Below are 20,284 nucleotides of genomic sequence, written 5' to 3'. Positions count from 1 at the left end.
CACTTGAGGTCAGGAGTTAGAGATCAGGCTGGCCAACCTGGTGAAACCCCATCTCTACCAAAAAATTTTAAAATTGGCCAGGTGTGGTGGTGTGCACCTATAGTTCTAGCTACTCAGGAGGCTGAGGCACAAGAATCACTTGAGCCTGGGAGGCGGAGGTTGCCATGAGCTGAGATCGCACCACTGTGCTCCAACCTGGGAGACAGAATGAGGCCCTGTCTCAAGGGGGAAAAAAAAGGTGTTTTTACTTCTGTTTTTCTAACTAGGTATAGTGCCCTGTAAGTAGCCTGTGCATGTACAGGGCCCTGAAACTTAAGCTTCATGAGATTTATAACAAATCTTCCTTTGGCCCTGCCAGACACATCATCTAAGTAAGAAGCAGTTTATAACTATCTCAACCTAGACCTAAAGAGATCTTACAAAGAAATCATAAGCACTTTTTCACCACTAAATATACACTAAATTTTCCAGGAATGTAGCTATTATATAAAAAAGGACAAGATTATACTTTGTTTTGTGTAGAACTTTATGAAGATTTATTCACCATATTGGAAAATCATATCACCAGTGGCAATGCTACATATCTGAATCACTAACAGAATACATCTGTATTGGCCTCTACTTATAGGTGTCATACTCACAAAGATAAAGCCATGTGTACCCACAAGAACCTGATGGCTGTGGTTTCCAATGTGTTGTGAGCATTTAAATTTGTCTTCTGAGAATTTACACACAGAAATACATATTTTATTACCATAACGTTCCTTTTTGTTTTCCTTTCATATTACAGTTAAGACTTTGTAGACATGTCAGTAGATTTTATCTGGGAATTTCATTTCAGGATATTAAAGGTGGTCATAGGGTCTGACGGGGTTGAGAACTAGCTACACACCATCATTCTATTGTAAGAACTGTAAAGAGAATTCTAATTCCTAAACTTGGTAACTGTTCTTTTATACCACTCACCTCATCAAAATCACAAGTTGAATAATACATTTATCTAAAATGTAAAAGAATGAACAAAATAAACAAACAAAAACCCAGCTGTCATTTTCAAGAGTAATTATCGAAGTATATCTATCACAAATTTGATCTAGACATAATGAGCAGAGTGAGAGGGAAACAGGAGTTCAAACTACAAGCTCTAACTGAGTCCTCTGCCTTTTAAAACAGTAAGATCCAGTTTGGCAATCTCGAGCAAAGGGCTCCATTATTTTTCTGTTCTCTTTCAAAAATAGCTCCACCTTCAAGATTACACAAATTAGATCATTCTGCAGCAGTATTCCTCCTTACAGAGAAGCTCCTAGGAAGCGCAGACAGGCTGTCTGATACAGCAAACCAGTCATTTAAAAAAGGAAAACACTCTTATAGCTACGTTAGAAAAAGAAAAAAATATTAAAAAAGAAAAAACCATGATGTTTTGGACTCTTCTATTTTGCTGGGTTAGCAACAAACGCTATGGGGCTACAGTTATTAATGGCTTCTGCAATCTCCCTCTTTGGACAACATCAAATAAGTAAGGATTGCAGAGAGGGCATCTGACAGAGGAAACACAGCAGCAGAAAATTAGGCATATTGAGACTCAGCCACTCCCACAGCATCACTGTGGCCTAAAGCATAAGAACTCATCCAGGTTTTTAAAACAATCAAGTGCCAACCTATGAATTATTTCGTCACCCAGTAAATTCCCAAGAAATTTATTTCCAATTAATTATAAATGGCAAAAGTAGAAACAAAAAAACTCCCTCAAGAGCTCTGTTACACAGATCTCGTTCTCAAAGAAAGTTGCTAAGATAAAGGGATGACAATAATTATTTTAAAACAAAACAAACAGAAAACAGACACAAAGAAGTTAAATGAAATATTGGTGTCATCCTTGAATCCTTTTGTTCTGTCATACCTCAAATCTGATCATAAGCAAACTCTTTAGCCTTGAAATATGCTCAGACTCCCTCCACTTTCTCATCTCTACCTCCAGCACCTTGGTCCAAGCCAGCATCAGCTCCCACCTAGATGATCACAGCAGCCCCCACTGACTGGACTCCCTGCTTCCACCCCAGCCTTTCTTTACAGACCACATACAGTGGTCAGTGGTTCTTTTAGGGTGGAAGTGATCATCACGCCTCTTTGCTGCCTCAAAAGCCTAATGACTTCTCATCTCACTCAAGGTCAAAGCCAGAGTCCTACAGATCTGGCCTGTGAGACCTCCCCTTTTACCTCTTTGACTTTATCTATTACTCTCTCTCTCTAATTCACCTGGCTCTAGCCACACTGGCCTCCTGGATCCTCTGGAACCTGCAATACTTCTTCTTCGCTCTACTGGGAGGCCTCATCCCATAAAATTTGCCCAGCCTGCCTAAATGTGTGTTCCATGTGGCTGCCTTGCCTTCTGAGGTCTCTCTTGACCACCTTATTTAAAACCATGACCTCCTCCCTCCACCCACTTATCCCATTTTTTCTTGTCCGGCACACCCTAGCATTTGCTCACTCACTTGTTACTGCCTGCTGCCCACCCTGGCCCCAGAAGGTAAGCTCCACAAAAGCTGGAATTTGTTTGTTTTGTTCATTGCTCTCTCCTCAGTATCCAAGCAGTGACTGGTCTGTAATGTATGCTTAATAAGTATCTTTTGACTAAATGAGGAAACAGTAGAGGTATGCGCAGGAAGTTACAAAGCCTTATCCAAACTCACATGGTGGGGTAAAGCCAAGTGAGAAATCAAACTTTAATGTTAAAGCATTTCTGGCATATGGTTTTAAAGAGACATAGCAATTTGCTGACTTCCTCCACATTTATTATAATTGGCAGAAATACCTAAATGACAAGAAAATAGAGCCAGAGTCCTAAACAGTCATTCTTCTATAACTGTCCTCTTAAGTGGATTTAAATACAATGAAGCCTCTCCACACCTGATACAAGGCATTCATTTATCAGTGTGGCTGCCTTAGAACCAGGCCCTTCTGGAACCTAAGTAAACATATCACTTGGCCCTAGTCAAAGCATACCAAACCAACCTTCTGCCAAACCTTAGATGTAGGAGACCATGTCCCATTTCCAGTTCAGCTTGCTTCCCCAGTGAGATGACACTTTCCTTTTTCTCCACAGAGGGAAACGTCAACCAAAGGGATTAATGGCCAACGTTTAATAATTACAGCCATTCTTTTTATATTTTTTTAAAAGGAGAGATAAGACTATCTACAAGTAATAAAAACAAAACCATAATGATATTACATGCATTTAATGAACAATTCTCCCCACTAACAGCGAGGGCATAAACAATTTATCACACATCTTGGTGGCAGAGAGGAAATACAATTAAATCCATTAATAGCCACAAGACTTTTTATGTTCCCAGAGGACCTTGGTTTCCAGAGTTGCTTATTCATTTTCATCCACAGCAAAACAGTACATGGGAGAGAAGACAGAATGCTGTCAACTACTTTCCACATATTTTAACTCTGAGGACATAATTGTATTAAACAATGGACTTAAGGCGTGTTACACTGCCCCATTCCATCACCTGTGATTGAAAGCACCAAATAAAAACCTGCTTGTGAAGTCAACGTAAAAGGTAGCTAATATGACAGTGACTGCAGTACAAATATTACACCATCATATTCAGAGCTTCACTGACACTCCTCAAAGATGTGAAGGATCTATGTTTTATTAATATAGATGCTCAAACATTTTATTTCATTTTTCGAAATGAAGTTTCACTCTTGTTGCCCAGGCTGGAGTGCGGTGGCACAATCTTGGCTCCCTGCAACTTCTGCCTCCCAAGTTCAAGTGATTCTCCCGCCTCAGCCTCCCAAGTATCTGGGATTACAGGCACTAGCCACCATACCTGGCTAATTTTTTTGTATTTTTAGTAGAAGAAGGATTTCACCATGTTAGCCAGGCTGGTCTCGAACTCCTGACCTCAGGTAATCCACCCACCTTGGCCTCCAAAAGTGCTGGGATTACAGGCGTGAGCCCCAGTGCCCAGCCTGATGCTCAAACATTTTATCTATCATAACAAATTAGGTTTTTTTTTAAAAAAAAAAAAAAAAAAGGCGGCCAGGGATGGTGGCTCACGCCTGTAATCCCAACACTTTGGGAAGCTGAGGTTGCTTGAGTCCAGGGCAACATGGCAAAACCCCATCTCTACAAAAAATTAAAAATTTAGCCTGACATGGTGCACCTGTATTTGGAAGACTGAGGTCAGAGGATCACTTTAGTTCAGGAGTTTGAGGCTGCAGTGAACTATGACTGTACCACTGCACTCCAGGCTGGGGGACAGAGTAAGACTGCCTCAAAAAAAAAAAGAAAGAAAGAAAGAAACCAGTTGTGGCCCATGTACCAGTCTACACTCTTCATTAAGCCCTGATATTTACCATGAGAAGCCATTCATCATTAAGATCCAGATTCAAGGAAATGTTAATCTGTGTTTTATATTCTTTAAAAAGAACCAGAAAAAAAGTAAATATAATTGTAGATTTCCAATCAAAATGGAAAAATAAAGTCCTGATGCTTATTAAAGTTGAAAATGAACATACACCCAAAGATCTACATGTTTCAGAAGAGACCACAAATGTACTATCGTGTTCTTCCTGTAAAAGATGAATGTAGGTTTTCTTTTTTTTTTTGACGAAGTCTCACTCTGTTGCCCAGGTTGAAGTACAATGGCATGATCTTGGCTCACTGCAACCTCTGCCTCCCAGGTTCAAGCAAGTCTCCCGTCTCAGCCTCCCAAATAGCTGGGATTACAGGTGCTTGCCACTACGCCTGGCTAATTTTTGTATTTTTAGTAGAGACTAAAACTCTGAGGACGCAATTTTATTTATTAAACAATAGACTAAACATGGGTTTCACCATATTGGCCAGGCTGGTCCTGAACTCCTTACCTCGTGATCCACCTGCCTCAGCCTCCCAACGTGTTGAGATTACAGGCATGAGCCACTGTGCCCAGCCAGAATGTAGTTCTTCTACAGTTTGACAAATCAAAAGGAAAACTTAAAAAGACAAGAGAAAAAAAAATCAACTACATTTAAACCCTCATATTCCTAGGAGTTGCTCAGTTAAACCCTCATTTTCCTAGGAGTTGCTCAGTTAAACCCTCATTTTGCTAGGAGTTGCTCAGTTAAACCCTCATATTCCTAGGAGTTGCTCAGTTAAACCCTCATTTTCCTAGGAGTTGCTCAGTTAAACCCTCATTTTGCTAGGAGTTGCTCAGGTAAACCCTCATATTCCTAGGAGTTGCTCAGTTAAACCCTCATTTTGCTAGGAGTTGCTCAGTTAAACCCTCATTTTGCTAGGAGTTGCTCAGGTAAACCCTCATATTCCTAGGAGTTGCTCAGTTAAACCCTCATTTTGCTAGGAGTTGCTCAGTTAAACCCTCATTTTCCTAGGAGTTGCTCAGGTAAACCCTCATATTCCTAGGAGTTGCTCAGTTAAACCCTCATTTTGCTAGGAGTTGCTCAGTTAAACCCTCATTTTCCTAGGAGTTGCTCAGTTAAACCCTCATTTTGCTAGGAGTTGCTCAGGTAAACCCTCATATTCCTAGGAGTTGCTCAGTTAAACCCTCATTTTGCTAGGAGTTGCTCAGTTAAACCCTCATTTTGCTAGGAGTTGCTCAGGTAAACCCTCATATTCCTAGGAGTTGCTCAGTTAAACCCTCATTTTGCTAGGAGTTGCTCAGGTAAACCCTCATATTCCTAGGAGTTGCTCAGTTAAACCCTCATTTTGCTAGGAGTTGCTCAGTTAAACCCTCATATTCCTAGGAGTTGCTCAGTTAAACCCTCATTTTCCTAGGAGTTGCTCAGTTAAACCCTCATATTCCTAGGAGTTGCTCAGGTAAACCCTCATTTTCCTAGGAGTTGCTCAGTTAAACCCTCATATTCCTAGGAGTTGCTCAGGTAAACCCTCATTTTCCTAGGAGTTGCTCAGTTAAACCCTCATATTCCTAGGAGTTGCTCAGGTAAACCCTCATTTTCCTAGGAGTTGCTCAGTTAAACCCTCATATTCCTAGGAGTTGCTCAGGTAAACCCTCATTTTGCTAGGAGTTGCTCAGGTAAACCCTCATATTCCTAGGAGTTGCTCAGTTAAACCCTCATATTCCTAGGAGTTGCTCAGTTAAACCCTCATTTTGCTAGGAGTTGCTCAGTTAAACCCTCATATTCCTAGGAGTTGCTCAGTTAAACCCTCATTTTGCTAGGAGTTGCTCAGTTAAACCCTCATTTTGCTAGGAGTTGCTCAGTTAAACCCTCATTTTGCTAGGAGTTGCTCAGTTAAACCCTCATATTCCTAGGAGTTGCTCAGTTAAACCCTCATTTTCCTAGGAGTTGCTCAGTTAAACCCTCATATTCCTAGGAGTTGCTCAGTTAAACCCTCATTTTGCTAGGAGTTGCTCAGTTAAACCCTCATATTCCTAGGAGTTGCTCAGTTAAACCCTCATTTTCCTAGGAGTTGCTCAGTTAAACCCTCATATTCCTAGGAGTTGCTCAGTTAAACCCTCATTTTCCTAGGAGTTGCTCAGTTAAACCCTCATATTCCTAGGAGTTGCTCAGTTAAACCCTCATTTTCCTAGGAGTTGCTCAGTTAAACCCTCATTTTGCTAGGAGTTGCTCAGTTAAACCCTCATTTTGCTAGGAGTTGCTCAGTTAAACCCTCATATTCCTAGGAGTTGCTCAGTTAAACCCTCATTTTCCTAGGAGTTGCTCAGCTAAACCCTCATTTTCCTAGGAGTTGCTCAGTTAAACCCTCATATTCCTAGGAGTTGCTCAGTTAAACCCTCATATTCCTAGGAGTTGCTCAGTTAAACCCTCATTTTCCTAGGAGTTGCTCAGTTAAACCCTCATATTCCTAGGAGTTGCTCAGGTAAACCCTCATTTTCCTAGGAGTTGCTCAGTTAAACCCTCATATTCCTAGGAGTTGCTCAGTTAAACCCTCATTTTGCTAGGAGTTGCTCAGTTAAACCCTCATATTCCTAGGAGTTGCTCAGTTAAACCCTCATTTTGCTAGGAGTTGCTCAGTTAAACCCTCATTTTGCTAGGAGTTGCTCAATTAAACCCTCATTTTCCTAGGAGTTGCTCAGTTAAACCCTCATTTTGCTAGGAGTTGCTCAGTTAAACCCTCATATTCCTAGGAGTTGCTCAGTTAAACGTTCATTTTCCTAGGAGTTGCTCAGTTTTCATTGGTGGTAAGTGGCAAGCTATAAACCGGTTCAGTTGCTCTTTGGGCTGCCAAACCAGGGCTAAAGAAGTCAGCAGGTAAAATAGGGAAGCTGTCAAGTCAAGCTGGCTCAAAACAAAGCTGTGGTTTGCAGGCGGAGCCTGCACCATCTCTTCCGTTCATATAAGCTGGCAGGATGTAGAAACAGGATCCTGACCCAGCCACTGCTTCAGAGAACCAAAATATTTTGCTTTGACTTTGTAGTCTATTAAGTCTGGAGTTTGGCAGGATATGTACCTAAGGTGAACCCAAGAACTTATGATGGTCCCACTGAGGAAATCTGAATATTACTCTAATTCTGGAAAGAAAGTATGTTTACTCAATGAGTTCGTGTCCTTTGAAGGGACATGGATGAACCTGGAAACCATCATTCTCAGCAAACTGACACAAGGACAGAAAATCAAACACTGCATGTTCTCACTTATAGGTGGGTGTTGAACAATGAGAACACATGGACACAGGGAGGGAAGCATCACACACTAGGGTCTGTGTGGGGGAAAATAGGGGAAGGACAGCGGGGGGGTGCGAAGTTGGGGAGGGATAACATGGGGAGAAATGCCAGATATAGGTGATGGGAAGGAAGGCAGCAAACCACACTGCCATGTGTGTACCTATGCAACAATCTTACATGTTCACATGTACCCCAAAACCTAAAATGCAATAAAATATATATATATATTTAAAAAAAAAAAAAAAAGAAAGCATGTTTACTTTGTTTTCATTGAGAGGGGGCGGGGAAGACAGAGAAATTAGGTTAACAAGAAAAATAGCAACAGTAATAGCTAATATTAAATGCTTTCTATGTTGCCACACACACAATTAACATGTACTAACCTGATTTAATTCTGACGATAATCCTGTGAGATAGAGACTTTTTTTTTTTTTGAGACAGGGTATCCCTCTGTCACTCAGGCTGGAGTGTAGTGGTGTAACACAGCTCACTGCCTTCTCAACTTCCTGAGCTCAAGCAATCCTCCAGACTCAGCCTCCAAAGTAGCTGGTATCATAGGCATGTGCCACCAAGCCCAGCTAATTTTTTTTCTATTTTTTTGTACAGATGGGGTCTCCCTATGTTGCCCAGGCTGGTCTTAAACTCCTGGCTCAAGCAATCCTTCCACCTTAGCCTCCCAAATTGTTGGGGTTATAAATGTGAGCCACCACACCCAGCAGGGACAATTATTATGCCCATTTACAGATGGGAAAAAAAATGAAGCATAATAGAGGTTAAAAACTTGTCGAGAGTCACTCAAATAGTCAAATCTGACCTGGCCGGCTCCAGAACCCACACTCACAGCCACTACGCCACATAGCCTCTCACTGTCTACGATGGAAATTGAGCAGTGTTCTGTAATTCCATCTGGCAAAGAATATGACATTAAATATTATTTGTCAACTGTGAGAACGAGAAAGGGTTTAGGGGACCAGGTTTAAACACAGAAACAGCTCTGGTGTCCAGCAACCGTGAGTCATGAGACAAATATCAGTCCTGCCCACTTGTAAACTATGTATTCTTAAAAAAATGCCTTCACCTCACAGGGCCTCAATTTTCCCTTGTGAGAAAAGGGATCTTAGCACCTGCCTCTGTTTTGAGGCACACAGGAAATGCCCAGGTCATCAGCTTCACTGCAGTGGGCATCAGCTCAACTGTCACCTTACCAGAGGCCCTCACTGAGACTAGCTCCTGGGTATCATTCAGCTTTTCACAGATCTGCCATTTTGGAAGGCTGTTCTCACCTGCTCAACCCCTTCTGGGAGTTTATAAAGCTGCTTCACAACTGCTCGCCATTACCAGAAATAATCTTGTACTTTTAGTTAGTTACTTTATAAATGCTCAATGAATAAGTGAAAGAGCCCTAAGGTGCGTGTAACCCACCACCTGGCAGCAAGGGGAGAATGCAGAGGTGAGGTTGAAGACATGGAAAGGGGCTTCTGACATGTTTAGCATCTCCTGAGGCATGAAAAGGGGATCTTTTTTAAGTATGATGGAAAGTTATTGGATGGTATCTCTTATCTTTACCCACTAGAATGCAGCCTTCATGAGATCAAGGATTTTGTTTGTGGCACACATCAGCTGGTCTACAAGCTTTTGCTGAATGAATGAACTGGAAGATTATAGAATGGGTGGGACAAGTTCTGATTTTCATTTCACTCTAAACTGCCACTAGGAGTTACTTTCTGGGAAAGACTAGGGTAGCACAAGTTGGGAGGGAATACAATGCAGTGTGTTTCAGAGGTACCGTAAAACAGAAAAAGAGAAGGGAAAAGCTGCTCCCTAAACCCCAAAGCCATTAGGCATTTGTAAATAAGAGGCAGGAAAAGGACAGTGAGAAGGGATCAGTAAATGATGACTGATGCCCCTAGCCTTTGTGTGTTCTAAACATTTTTTTTACCCAAACTTTTTTTTAACCCAGACCTTTTCTCAGCAATAAACTATTTAAAAAAAACTCTGCTATAAAGAATGTCTCACCTACCAAGAGGAACAAAAGAAAACTCACAAACATCTCAGGAGGCTGAGGCAGGAGAATTGCCTGAACCCAGGAGGCGGAGGTTGCGGTGAGCCGAGATCGCGCCATTGCACTCCAGCCTGGGTAACAAGAGCGAAACTCCGTCTCAAAAAAAAAAACAAAAACAAAAACAAACAAACAAAAAAAGAAAACTCATAAACATTTACAGAAGTGCACACACACACACACACAAACACAGTGTTTCAGAAAACAACTGAAAAGAGGCTGGTGTGGTGGCCCATGCCAATAATCCCAGGACTTTGGGAGGCTGAGGTGGGCTGGAGGACAGGAGTTTGAGACCAGCCTGGCCATCATGGTGAAATCCGCTCTCTACTAAAAGTACAAAAATTAGTCAGGCTTGATGGTATGCACCTATAATCCCAGTTACTTGGGAGGCAGAGGCAGGAGAATTGCTTGAACCTGGGAGGCAGAGCTTGCAGTGAGCCAAGATCACACCACTGCACTCAAGCCTGGGCAACAAAACAAGACTCTGTCTCAAAAAGAAAAGAAAAGAAAACAACTGAAAAGAAAAAGCACCATCCTATATCTAAGCACAATAACCAGTCTAGCCCGGCTGCAATGGCTTATGCCTATAATCCCAACACTATGGGAGGTGGAGGCAGGAGGATCTCTTGAGCCCAGGGGTTGGAGACCAGCCTGGACAGCATAGTGGGACCTTGTCTCTGCAAAAAATGCATGTTGGCATGTGCCTGTGGTCCCAGGTACTTGGGAGGTTAAGGCGGGAGGATGACTTGAACCCAGGGAGTTAAGCTACAGATCAAGCTGTGTTCACTCCACTGCACTCCAGCTTGGGCAACAGAGTGAGAGCCAGTTCCAGGAATAAAAAAAAAATAACCAGTCTAAAATCCCTCAGAGATAATGAACATGCCAGTCATATCCAAAATGTTAGCTGGGGGAAATCCTATTCACAATAAGGTTTTGAGAGTTATTTGAAGGAGTTACACAGACTACAAAGAAGGGAACAGGTGGCATAGTAGGGAACAAGTTTTAAGGTGTCACTCCTTTCACAACTACCTATACTTACATCAGGTCAATAAAAAACATACACAGCAAATTACCCACAGTGCAATTTCTAAGACGCACACAGTCCTAAAAAGTGTTTTTGCAAAATGACTTGTGGGCACCACTCTATTTACAAAACGAAAAATACTGGAAGTGTTAAAAGGATGAAGGCAACCCAGGTTTATCTGGGAGTTGACACAGATCATTAGTCACAAGGAGAAAAGAGGAGGAACAATATTTGAGATTCAGAAAAATTGTTGAAAGCTAGAACTAAACTCAAATATTCTAACCTTTGTTGTATCTTAAAAACCTTACAGTCGGCCAGGCACAGTGGCTCACACCCATAATCCCTGCACTTTGGGAGGCCAAGACAGGCAAATCGCCTGAGGTCAGGAGTTTGATACCAGCCTGGCCAACAGGGTGAAACCCTGTCTCTACTAAAAATACAAAATTAGCCAGGTGTGGTGGTATTTACCTATAATCCCAGCTACTTGGGAGGCTAAGGCAGGAGAACTGCTTGAACCTGGGAGGCAGAGGTTGCAGTGAGCCAAGACCATGCCATTGCACTCTAGCCTGGTGACAAGAGCAAAACTCTGACTCAAAACAAACAAACAACAACAACAAACTGGCCAGGTGCGGTGGCGCACATGTATAATCCCAGTACTTTGGAGGTCGAGGCAGGAGAATTACCTGAGCTCAGGAGTTCATGACCAGCCTGGGCAACACAGTGAAACCCCATCTCTACTAAAAAAAAAATACAAAAAATTAGCCAGGTGTGGTGGCATGCACCTGTAGTCCCAGCTACTCAGGAGGCTAAGGCAAGAGAATTGCTTGAACCCGGGAGGCAGAGGTTGCAGTGAGCCAAGATCTCGCCACTGCACTCTAGCCTGGGCAACAGAGCAAGACTGTATCCAAACAAACAAACAAAAACACCTTACAGTCTAAAAGGATCTGCAAAAAACTTAAAGAAACAAACCTGCCATCAACACTATGTTATCATCTATGCCTCACCATCTACCTCAACACAAGGAAAGTAATGGTTTAGAACATTCTCCATTCAACCATTTTTTGTTTGAGACAGGGTCTTGCTCTGTCACCCAGGCTAGAGTGCAGGGGCGATATCATGGCTCACTGAAGCCTCGACCTCCTGAGCTCAAGCACTCCTCCTACCTTAGCCTCCTGAGTAGCTGGGACCACAGATGCACATCACCTCACCTGGCTAATTTTGTTTATTTTTTGCGGAGACAGGGTTGCCATGTTGTCCAGGCTGGTCTGGAACTCCTGGACTCAAGTGATCCTTCCGCCTCAGCCTCCCAAAGTGCTAAGTGGATAGGCGTGAGCCACCATGCCCAGCCTTGAAATGTTTTAACAAACTATTTTCTATAAGTTTTCCAGATGTGTTTCATTGGGTAGTTGTCTGTTTTACTGAGTTTCCCAAGGCCAAGAGGCAGGGTACAGGTCTGCCTAAGTGATGATTCCTGAGCTGTGACCAAAGCCATGGTTTCTAATGAGGTAAAGGGGAACACAGATCCAGTCAACTGCCCTGTGAACGTCTATAAGGGGCAACACTCTAGAGCTGGTGCATATCTTGGTCTCTAAAACCTTTGGAAGCCAGTTATTCCTCCACCTAGGCCCACAGAGAAGGCCCTATCAGTGCTCGCCAACCCAGAGCCTGCCCAGCTTGTTCAATGGCCCTCTGAAAGAAGTTCTAAGGCTCACTCCAAACTCTGACTTTTCTCAAGAGCCCTGAATATCACTCCAAACGCCATGCTGGAAGAAGACCAACACTGGCAAATCATTCCCACAGCTACCCTAGATTCCCATGGAATTTCTGGAATGTGACAACACGGGTGCAAGCCAGGCCAATACCCAATTTCAGCGGACACACCATGTAGATGCATGCTGGCGTCTACAGCAACATCTTCAAGTCCAGGTCAGTCCAGATGCAGTGGCTCATGACTATAATCCCAGCACGTTGGGAGGCCAAGGTGGGTGGATCACTTGACGTCAGAAGTTCGAAACCAGCCTGGCCAACAGGGTGAAAACCCTGTCTCTACTAAAAATACAAAAATTAGCTGGGTGTGGTGGCACACACCTGTAGTCCCAGCTACTCAGGAAGCCAAGGCACAAGAATCCCGGCAGGTGGAGGTTGCAGTGAGCCGAGATCATGCCACTGCACTCCAGCCTGGGTGGCAAGTCTCAAAAAAAAAAAAAGTCCAGGTCCAAACTGGACAAGTCTCCTGAGGTGAGGCAGTGAAAAGACACAGCCCAAACATTTTCTGACTTGCACCGCCCTCATGCCAGCACCAACAACAGTGACACCTTACTGGCTGGGCTAAGAAACTGAAAAACTAGTTTAGAAAGAAATCACATAACTGCTAATGTGTCCAAAAGATCTGTAAATCAATACATGTAAAATGGACTCTGCGAAAGTCATTATCTTTCTAACTCAAGGAATCTGAGCTTCCACAGGGACGATGGATACTGTTACCCTGATAGACAGGATATTCTATTACAACACTCGCAATGTGAAATTCAAATCTCCTAAGGTACAAACATGCTTTTAAGACTTTTAATGGTAGAGTAGTAACAGAAATTTCACCAGGTCTCTCTTATTTGATCAATTACATTTACTTTATACCTATAATTTAGGGAGTGCTTTCTCCCTTGCTTCTATAGATCCTGTTTTATATCTATTTCATTCACATCTAAGAATGGATGGTAAGTAAAAGTATTCCCATAAGGATGAAAAACCTAAGCATGGGCTGGGCACAGTGGCTCATAACTGTATCCCAGCACTTTGGGAGATTGAGGCAGGAGGATCACTTGAGCCCAGGAGTTCGAGATCAGCCTGGGCAACACAGCGAGATCCCATCTCTACAAAAAAATTTAAAATCAGCCTGGCATGGTGGCATGTGCCTATGGACCCAGCTACTAGGGAGGCTGAGGTGGAAGGAATGCTTGAGCTCAGGAGGTCTAGGTTGCAATGAGGTGTGACTGTGCCACTGTGCTCCAACCTGAGTAACAGAGTGAGACCATGTCTCAAAAAACAACAACAAAACAAAATAAAAGTAAACTGAGGCATGGAAGTGCTTCTGTAGTTAAAGGGGCAACTGCCCCCAAGTGTTTTCATGAAAGTAACACTTCTACTGCAGGCCAGTCATGCTGACTCAGCTATAGCCACCTCCTCTGGCTCCAACACTTTTGTCCATTAAGGCTTGACCTCAGCACCCACTTTTAAAAAAATGTGGCCTGGCTGGGTACAGTGGCTCACGTCTGTAATCCCAGCACTTTGAGAGGCTGAGGTGGGCGGATCACCTGAGGTCAAATGTTTGAGACCAGCCTGGCCAACAGAGCGAAACCTTGTCCCTACTAAAAAGACAAAAAAAAAAAATTAGCTGGGTGTGGTGGTGCACACCTGTAGTCCCAGCTACTCGCGAAGGCTGAGGCAAGAGAATCACCTGAACCCAGGAAGCAGAAGCTGCAGTGAACCCAGGTCACGCCACTGCACTCCAGCCTGGACGACAGAGGGAGACTCCATTTCAAAAAAAAAAAAAAAAATGTAGCCTAAGGACAAACGTGACTGATAACTGCCAAACTCCTTCCCTAAGTTCACATATACATAAGGGTATGCAAAGGGGCTTTGGATATAGTTTGCGACTGATACAGCAGTGCACATTTCATCTCTTAATAATCACTTTTGGCCAGGCACGGTGGTTCACACCTGTAATCCCAGCACTTTGGGAGGCTGAGGTGGGAGGATCACAAGGTCAGGAGTTCAAGACCAGCATGGCCAAGATGGTGAAACCCCGTCTCTACTAAAAACACAAAAATTACCTGGGTGTGATGGTAGGCACCTATAATCCCAGCTACTCAGGAGACTGAGCAGAGAACTGCTTGAACCCAGGAGGTGGAGATTGCAGTGGGCGGAGATCATGCCACTGACTCCAGCCTGGACAACAGAGCAAGACTCTGTCTCAAAAATAATAGTAATAATAGCTTTTATGCCACTGAAGAAATTTTGAAAGCTTGTAAAATTTAATAATTTTTTCTGTCTCTCCTACTTACAGCAACACAAAAAGAGAAAAGAACATCAGGGAAACTTCGCCATACAAAGACTGAAGGGAAGGGATCAACAATGAGGCTCTAAAACCCTTCCTTTAACATCAAGCGACATGCCACCTCGTCCCTATAACTCTGCACCACAGTCCATGCCATACTGGACCATAGTGGAGGAAGTACTACTTAGCATGGAGGGAAAACAATGCTAACTTCTAAAGCTTTAATTTCATAACGGAGAAAGGTACTATAGCAGATCTACCTTCTTATAACAGCATCTTAAAAGCCAAGTGTATTTCATAGCGATTACCCCTGGGAAGTGAGAAGATGGATGGACTGGGGGCCTTTTCCTTTGTGCTTTCCATATTTCTATAATGCTCAAATTTCTAATCATTGACATGTATTCATTGTCTTTTAAAAATGCTGGTAAAAGGCCAGAGACAGTAGTTCACACCTGTAATCTCAGCACTTTGTGAGTCTGAGGTAGGAGGACAGCTTGAAGCAGGGAGTTCAAGACCAGCCTGGTCAACATAGTGAGACCCTGTCTTTACAAAAAAATTAGCCAGGTGTGGTGGCACATGCCTACAGTTCCAGCTACTTGGGAGGCTGAGGCTGCAGTGAGTTATGATTGCTCACTGCAATCATATGACAGTTTTGCTCTCTTTGCCCAAGCTGGAGGGCAATAGTGCAATCTCGGCTCACTGCAACCTCCCTCTCCCCGGTTCAAGCAATTCTCTTGTCACAGCCTCCCAAGTAGCTGGGACTACAGGCGCCCACCACCACACCTAGCTAACTTTTTGTACTTAGTAGAGACAGGGTTTCACCATGTTGGTCAGGCTAGTCTCGAACTCCTGAGCTTAGGTGATCCACCCGCCTTGGCCTCACAAAGTGCTGGGATTACAGGCATGAGCCACCGTGCCCAGCCCAATTTCGTTCTTCTATAACTAGCTGTGGGGTAAGTTATTCATCTATAAAAGTTTTTCAAAAGTACTGTGTATTCTGGGGGAATTTAATAGATGTTAAGAGCAGACACCTATCTGAGGAACAACTACAATGCTCTTTATTTAAATATCTAATACAGAAAATGGTATTTTTTCCCTTTTTTTTTTTTTTCTGAGACGGAGTCTCACTCTGTCACCACTGCTGGAGTGTTGTAGTGTGATTTCGGCTAACTGCAACCTCTGCCTCCCAGGTTTAGGCAATTCTCCTGCCTCAGCCTCCCAAGTAGCTGGGACTACAGGCACCCACCACCACACTCGGTTAATTTTTGTATGTTTAGTAGAGTGGGGGGGTTTCACAATATTGGCCAGACTGGTCTCAAACTCCTGACCTTGTGATCTGCCTGCCTTGGCCTCCCAAAGTCCTGGAATTATAGGCGTGAGCCCACCACCCCTGGCCAGGAAATGGTATTTTTTTCAAAAGCAAATTATATTTTGACAGGCATCAAGAAAAGCAGCAGCACTTTCCTAATGCTGTACTGTTCAAGCCCCTCATCTCTGCCCTAAGAGACCAAATCCCAGGACATCCTTATGCACACCTAACCTTAAATCCATAATCATGTTTACATTTCTAAAGGGCATGTATCTCATATATTTGTGTCCCATTTGAGTGACATGAGACAAGAATATTAATCCCTCCACAGAGTGCTGCATGTCGCCAATATAAACAACATGAACAAGGACACCTAGGAGACCTCAAATTAACCAGATGACTCTAATAATTAGAAAGACCAATGGCAGGCCATTTTCTCCCCCCAGTGTGTTATTCCAGCCTGCAGCATGCTCAAAGAGCACACGTGTTCCACAAGGAGTTAGGAGGTACAAGGGTGATGGGTGGAAAACAAGGTCAGAGCAGGACAGTGGACAAGCTCAAGGGCTGGTCAGTAAACGTGACAAAACCCCAGGCTCCCAGAGAGCAAAAACAAGCCTGCCTAAGCCTTTCACAGCAAGTTAGCATAGTAATTATACATTTGATCAAGATGCCTGGCTGTGTCTTGGGCTAATAATTTATTACATGGACTTTACAGTGACCAAGAGACCTAGGGGCAAACCGAACATCAACAGCAGTCAGTGATTTCATCTGTGCCCCTCTGTTGCAGCTTCTTGCCAGTTGGCTCGTACCTTTTCAACCTAACAAGCTGGAGAAGGCAGCTCTCCAAATATCACCAAACACAGGCATGGAAGTGAAGGAAGAATGGGCAAGGCTGGACCCATGTAGGAAGGGACACGGTGTTTCTATGTGTGAAAGAGGTGGGTTAGAATACTTCAACGATAGATGGGCCTATACAGAAAGAAAGAGGCCTGCTTAGAATCACCAAAGGAACACCACCACACATTCAACTCTCGCTTGAGTTTGGTGTTCTGCTATGGATCTGGCCACAGCAAACTAAACTAATGTGGCTCCTGATTTCCCTAAAGGACAGAGAAAAAAACAATGTGTATATCTGTCAAGTGACGCAGAAACACAGTGGAAGCAGCACGTGGAAACAATCTACCTTTGCCCAGTGAAGTCCCAGATCTATACCCCACGAGTGAGCGGCAATCACACCCCTCCATATGAAGACAACCTAAAGAAACTTCTGCACAAGAGCACTAGGAGTCCTGGGGGGAAATGTATGCATTACTGTGGGTGTTACACAAGAAACAACCTACATATTCAAGAGAATTATGGTATATTCATTATACAACAGAATACTACCCATCATGAAAATATTTAAACTACAGCTAACATACCACATGGATGATTCTCACAAACCTAATGCTGATTTTTTAAAAAAGAAAAAACCAATCAAGTCACAGAACACATACAGAATGACAGCATTTATACAAACTTCAAGAACATTCAGAACTACAAAAAATATTGTTTAGAAATGCATATATGTAGTAAAACCATTTTTTTTTTCTAAAAAGAGAAATGATGAACACGATTCAAAATAGTGTTTACCTTTGCAGGGAGAAGAGGGGAGGTGGTCGGGAAGGGTACCCTGAGAGCGTCCACAGAAGTCACAACGCTCCTGTTAACGCTCCTTAAGCTCAGCGTAACTGTAAGATGTACTCTCATCATTCCTCTCTATGATATATACGAAATAATATTTTCCAGAATAAAAGTGGGGAAAGGAAAACAGTTGAGGGTGGAGGCCAGCAGCACTTCCTAACTCTGACTTACACATCTGCCTGCCTAACAAACAGGAGAGGGCCCAAGACTTGGAGGCAACAGAATCAACTCAGCTGTAAGGTGACAAAAAAAGAACACCTCCAGGCACTTCTCTGGGCTTTCTGGGTGAAACCAGCTCCACACGCTGTCTTATTCAAGTGGTAAACTGTAAGACACAGCACACTATCCCCAAAGTTGGAGACAGACTGCCTTGCCAATATAGAAACAGAAAATATCCCCAAACTCAGGCCTATTTTGCCAATGGAAGGAAAGTTCCCAGATGGTTCCAACAGACAGAGGAATGGATTGAATTTAGGAACAAGGCAGTAATTTCATAGAGCCCTGCAGAGCTGGGAGAGTCTGGGAACAGTTTTAGTGGGGGAGGGGAAGTAAAAATACACTTGAGGACACATTAAATAGGGCCCCAAAACTAAGAGCATAGAGCTTGGGACAGAACGTGTGTAACATGAAGTTCAAACGAACATGTGTGCCGAAGGCTAACGAGAAGCCCCTAGGGTGACTATATGAGCTTTACCTGCAAGAGGTGACAATCGAGTTTGGCACATGCTGAGTCTATTGGGAAATAAATATCAAAACAGATCTGTACCACATCCATGTAATGTATGTACAGCCCCCGGCGCCGGCGAGGGAGGAGTGTAACTTACTCGGGGAAACTCCCGGCCAGGAAGGCCGGATTCGGTCAGCCCAACGGGAGAAAGCCCAGGGCCGAGGCCAAAAGGTCCCTCGGGGAGGACGGGAGGGTGGTCCCGGCCCTAGGCAGAAGGTGGGGCTGCCAGGAGAGGGCAGGTCCCGGTGGCAGGAGTCCCAGGAGGCCTGACTGGAGCCAGGCCCGCCTGCGGGACTGTCGGGGGGATGGAGGGCGGAGACCCCTTGGGCGCTGGGGCCGGGAGGGCTGGGCCCCGGCGGCCACCCCGCTCCCCTGGGGCCCCGCCACACCCGCCCGCGCTCACCTGGGCACGCAGCTGGACGAGCTCCGGTCCACCTCCCAGGTGGCGTACAGGTTCATCTGCACCGGGGCGGGGGTGCGGCCTGGCCCGGGGCCGCCGGGAGGCGCGGAGCCCGAAGCCACCGCCACGGCCATGGAGGTGGATGTGGACGAGCATGAGGAGGAGGCAGCCGCCGCCGAAGTGGACGAGGACGACGAGGTGGCCTGGGCCAGCTTGGGGGGCGTCGGCTGCTGCGGCGGCTGCTGCTGCTGCTGCTGCTGCTGTTGCTGCGGCGGCGGCTGCTGAGGGGACTGGGCGACCCCGGAGCCCCTCTGGCCGCTGCCGCCTCCGGCGCCTCCGGGACCACTGCCCGCCCCTCCGCGTTCCGCCATGGCCTGGCCAGGGGTGGGGGTGCGGGGGTTATGGAGACCGAGGCGAAGCCGAGCGGGCTCCCAGGCTTCCCCCGCGGCGGCGGCGGGGCTCAGCTGTCTCCTCAGCCCGCCTGCCCTAGCGCGAGCCGCCAGCGGGCTGCACGCACGCGCGGGGACTCTGGGCGCGCGGGCCTCGCGCTCGCCCGCCGCTGCCTGTTGCGGCTCGCGCGGCCGACACGGGTGGGCGTGTCCGGGAGGGGGCGGGGAGCCTGGCCCGCGAGGCCCCACCCAGCGCCCAGGGGCCGAGCCGGGCGCGCTCGCGCCCGGCGTGCGGCGGCCCGCGCCCCTCGCTCCCGCGGAAGGGGGAGGGAGGGGGTCTGTGGCTGGCGCGCGCCAGGGGGCCAGGCCCTCAAATCCGCGGCCCTTGGGCCCCCGCTCCTCCCCTCCCCGCCCCCGCCGACCGTGGCCCCGTCAGCGGAAACCCGGCTTTTCCGGGACTCGGTCCCGGCAGCGAGGGGGTTGCTGCGGGAGCGCGCCTCGGCCCCTCTCGTCTGCGGAGCCTAAGCCGGGGAACTTGCTCTCCGCCTGCCGACCTGGCCCTGCCCTGCGGCGCCAGCAAACGGAGCGGTCGGCGGAGACCCGGGGCCCGTCGCCACCGCGGGTGCCTGTGATCCGGGAAGCCTCCGCCCTGAGAGCAGGCGGGGGCTCAGGAACCTGGAGTCCATAAGGTTCTTCGCACGAGTGAATTCTCAAGCTATGCCGGGGCCCATCTGAAGCCAAGCTTCCTCTTTCCCTACAGCTCCCCTACCCCCAAAATCCTTCCTCGATGCTTTGTCGCTTACAGATTTCTGAAATTCCATTCCTCCTAAGGCCTAGCACAGCTGCAACATCCTATCTGGATCACCACCCCCTCAAACCATCGTGAACCCTCCAGCAAGTGAGCGCCTAGTGCACTTACACCAACAGTGGCACCACAGCAGGGCCAGACTCCCCTCCCCACAGGCTGGCAAGTGCCCAAGG

General features: G+C 45.7%; 1 protein-coding gene across 2 annotated transcripts in view; it reads right to left on the bottom strand.

Moving 5' to 3' along the window:
- Positions 1–19,506, bottom strand: part of PACS1 (phosphofurin acidic cluster sorting protein 1) — a 177,042-nt gene extending 157,536 nt beyond the window's left edge. For both annotated transcript variants that reach the window (XM_035263370.3, XM_035263371.3), the window contains exon 1: positions 18,918–19,506. In XM_035263370.3, the coding sequence (XP_035119261.1) occupies positions 18,918–19,285 (368 nt within the window). In that variant the 5' untranslated portion in view covers positions 19,286–19,506. The remainder of the gene's footprint in view (positions 1–18,917) is intronic.
- Positions 19,507–20,284: the final 778 nt, after the last annotated feature.

This window comes from Callithrix jacchus, chromosome 10 (genome assembly GCF_049354715.1).
Source record: "Callithrix jacchus isolate 240 chromosome 10, calJac240_pri, whole genome shotgun sequence".
Lineage (NCBI taxonomy): Eukaryota > Metazoa > Chordata > Mammalia > Primates > Cebidae > Callithrix > Callithrix jacchus.
Note: the sequence above shows the minus strand (reverse complement) of the source record. Positions and strands in the feature narration are given on the sequence as shown.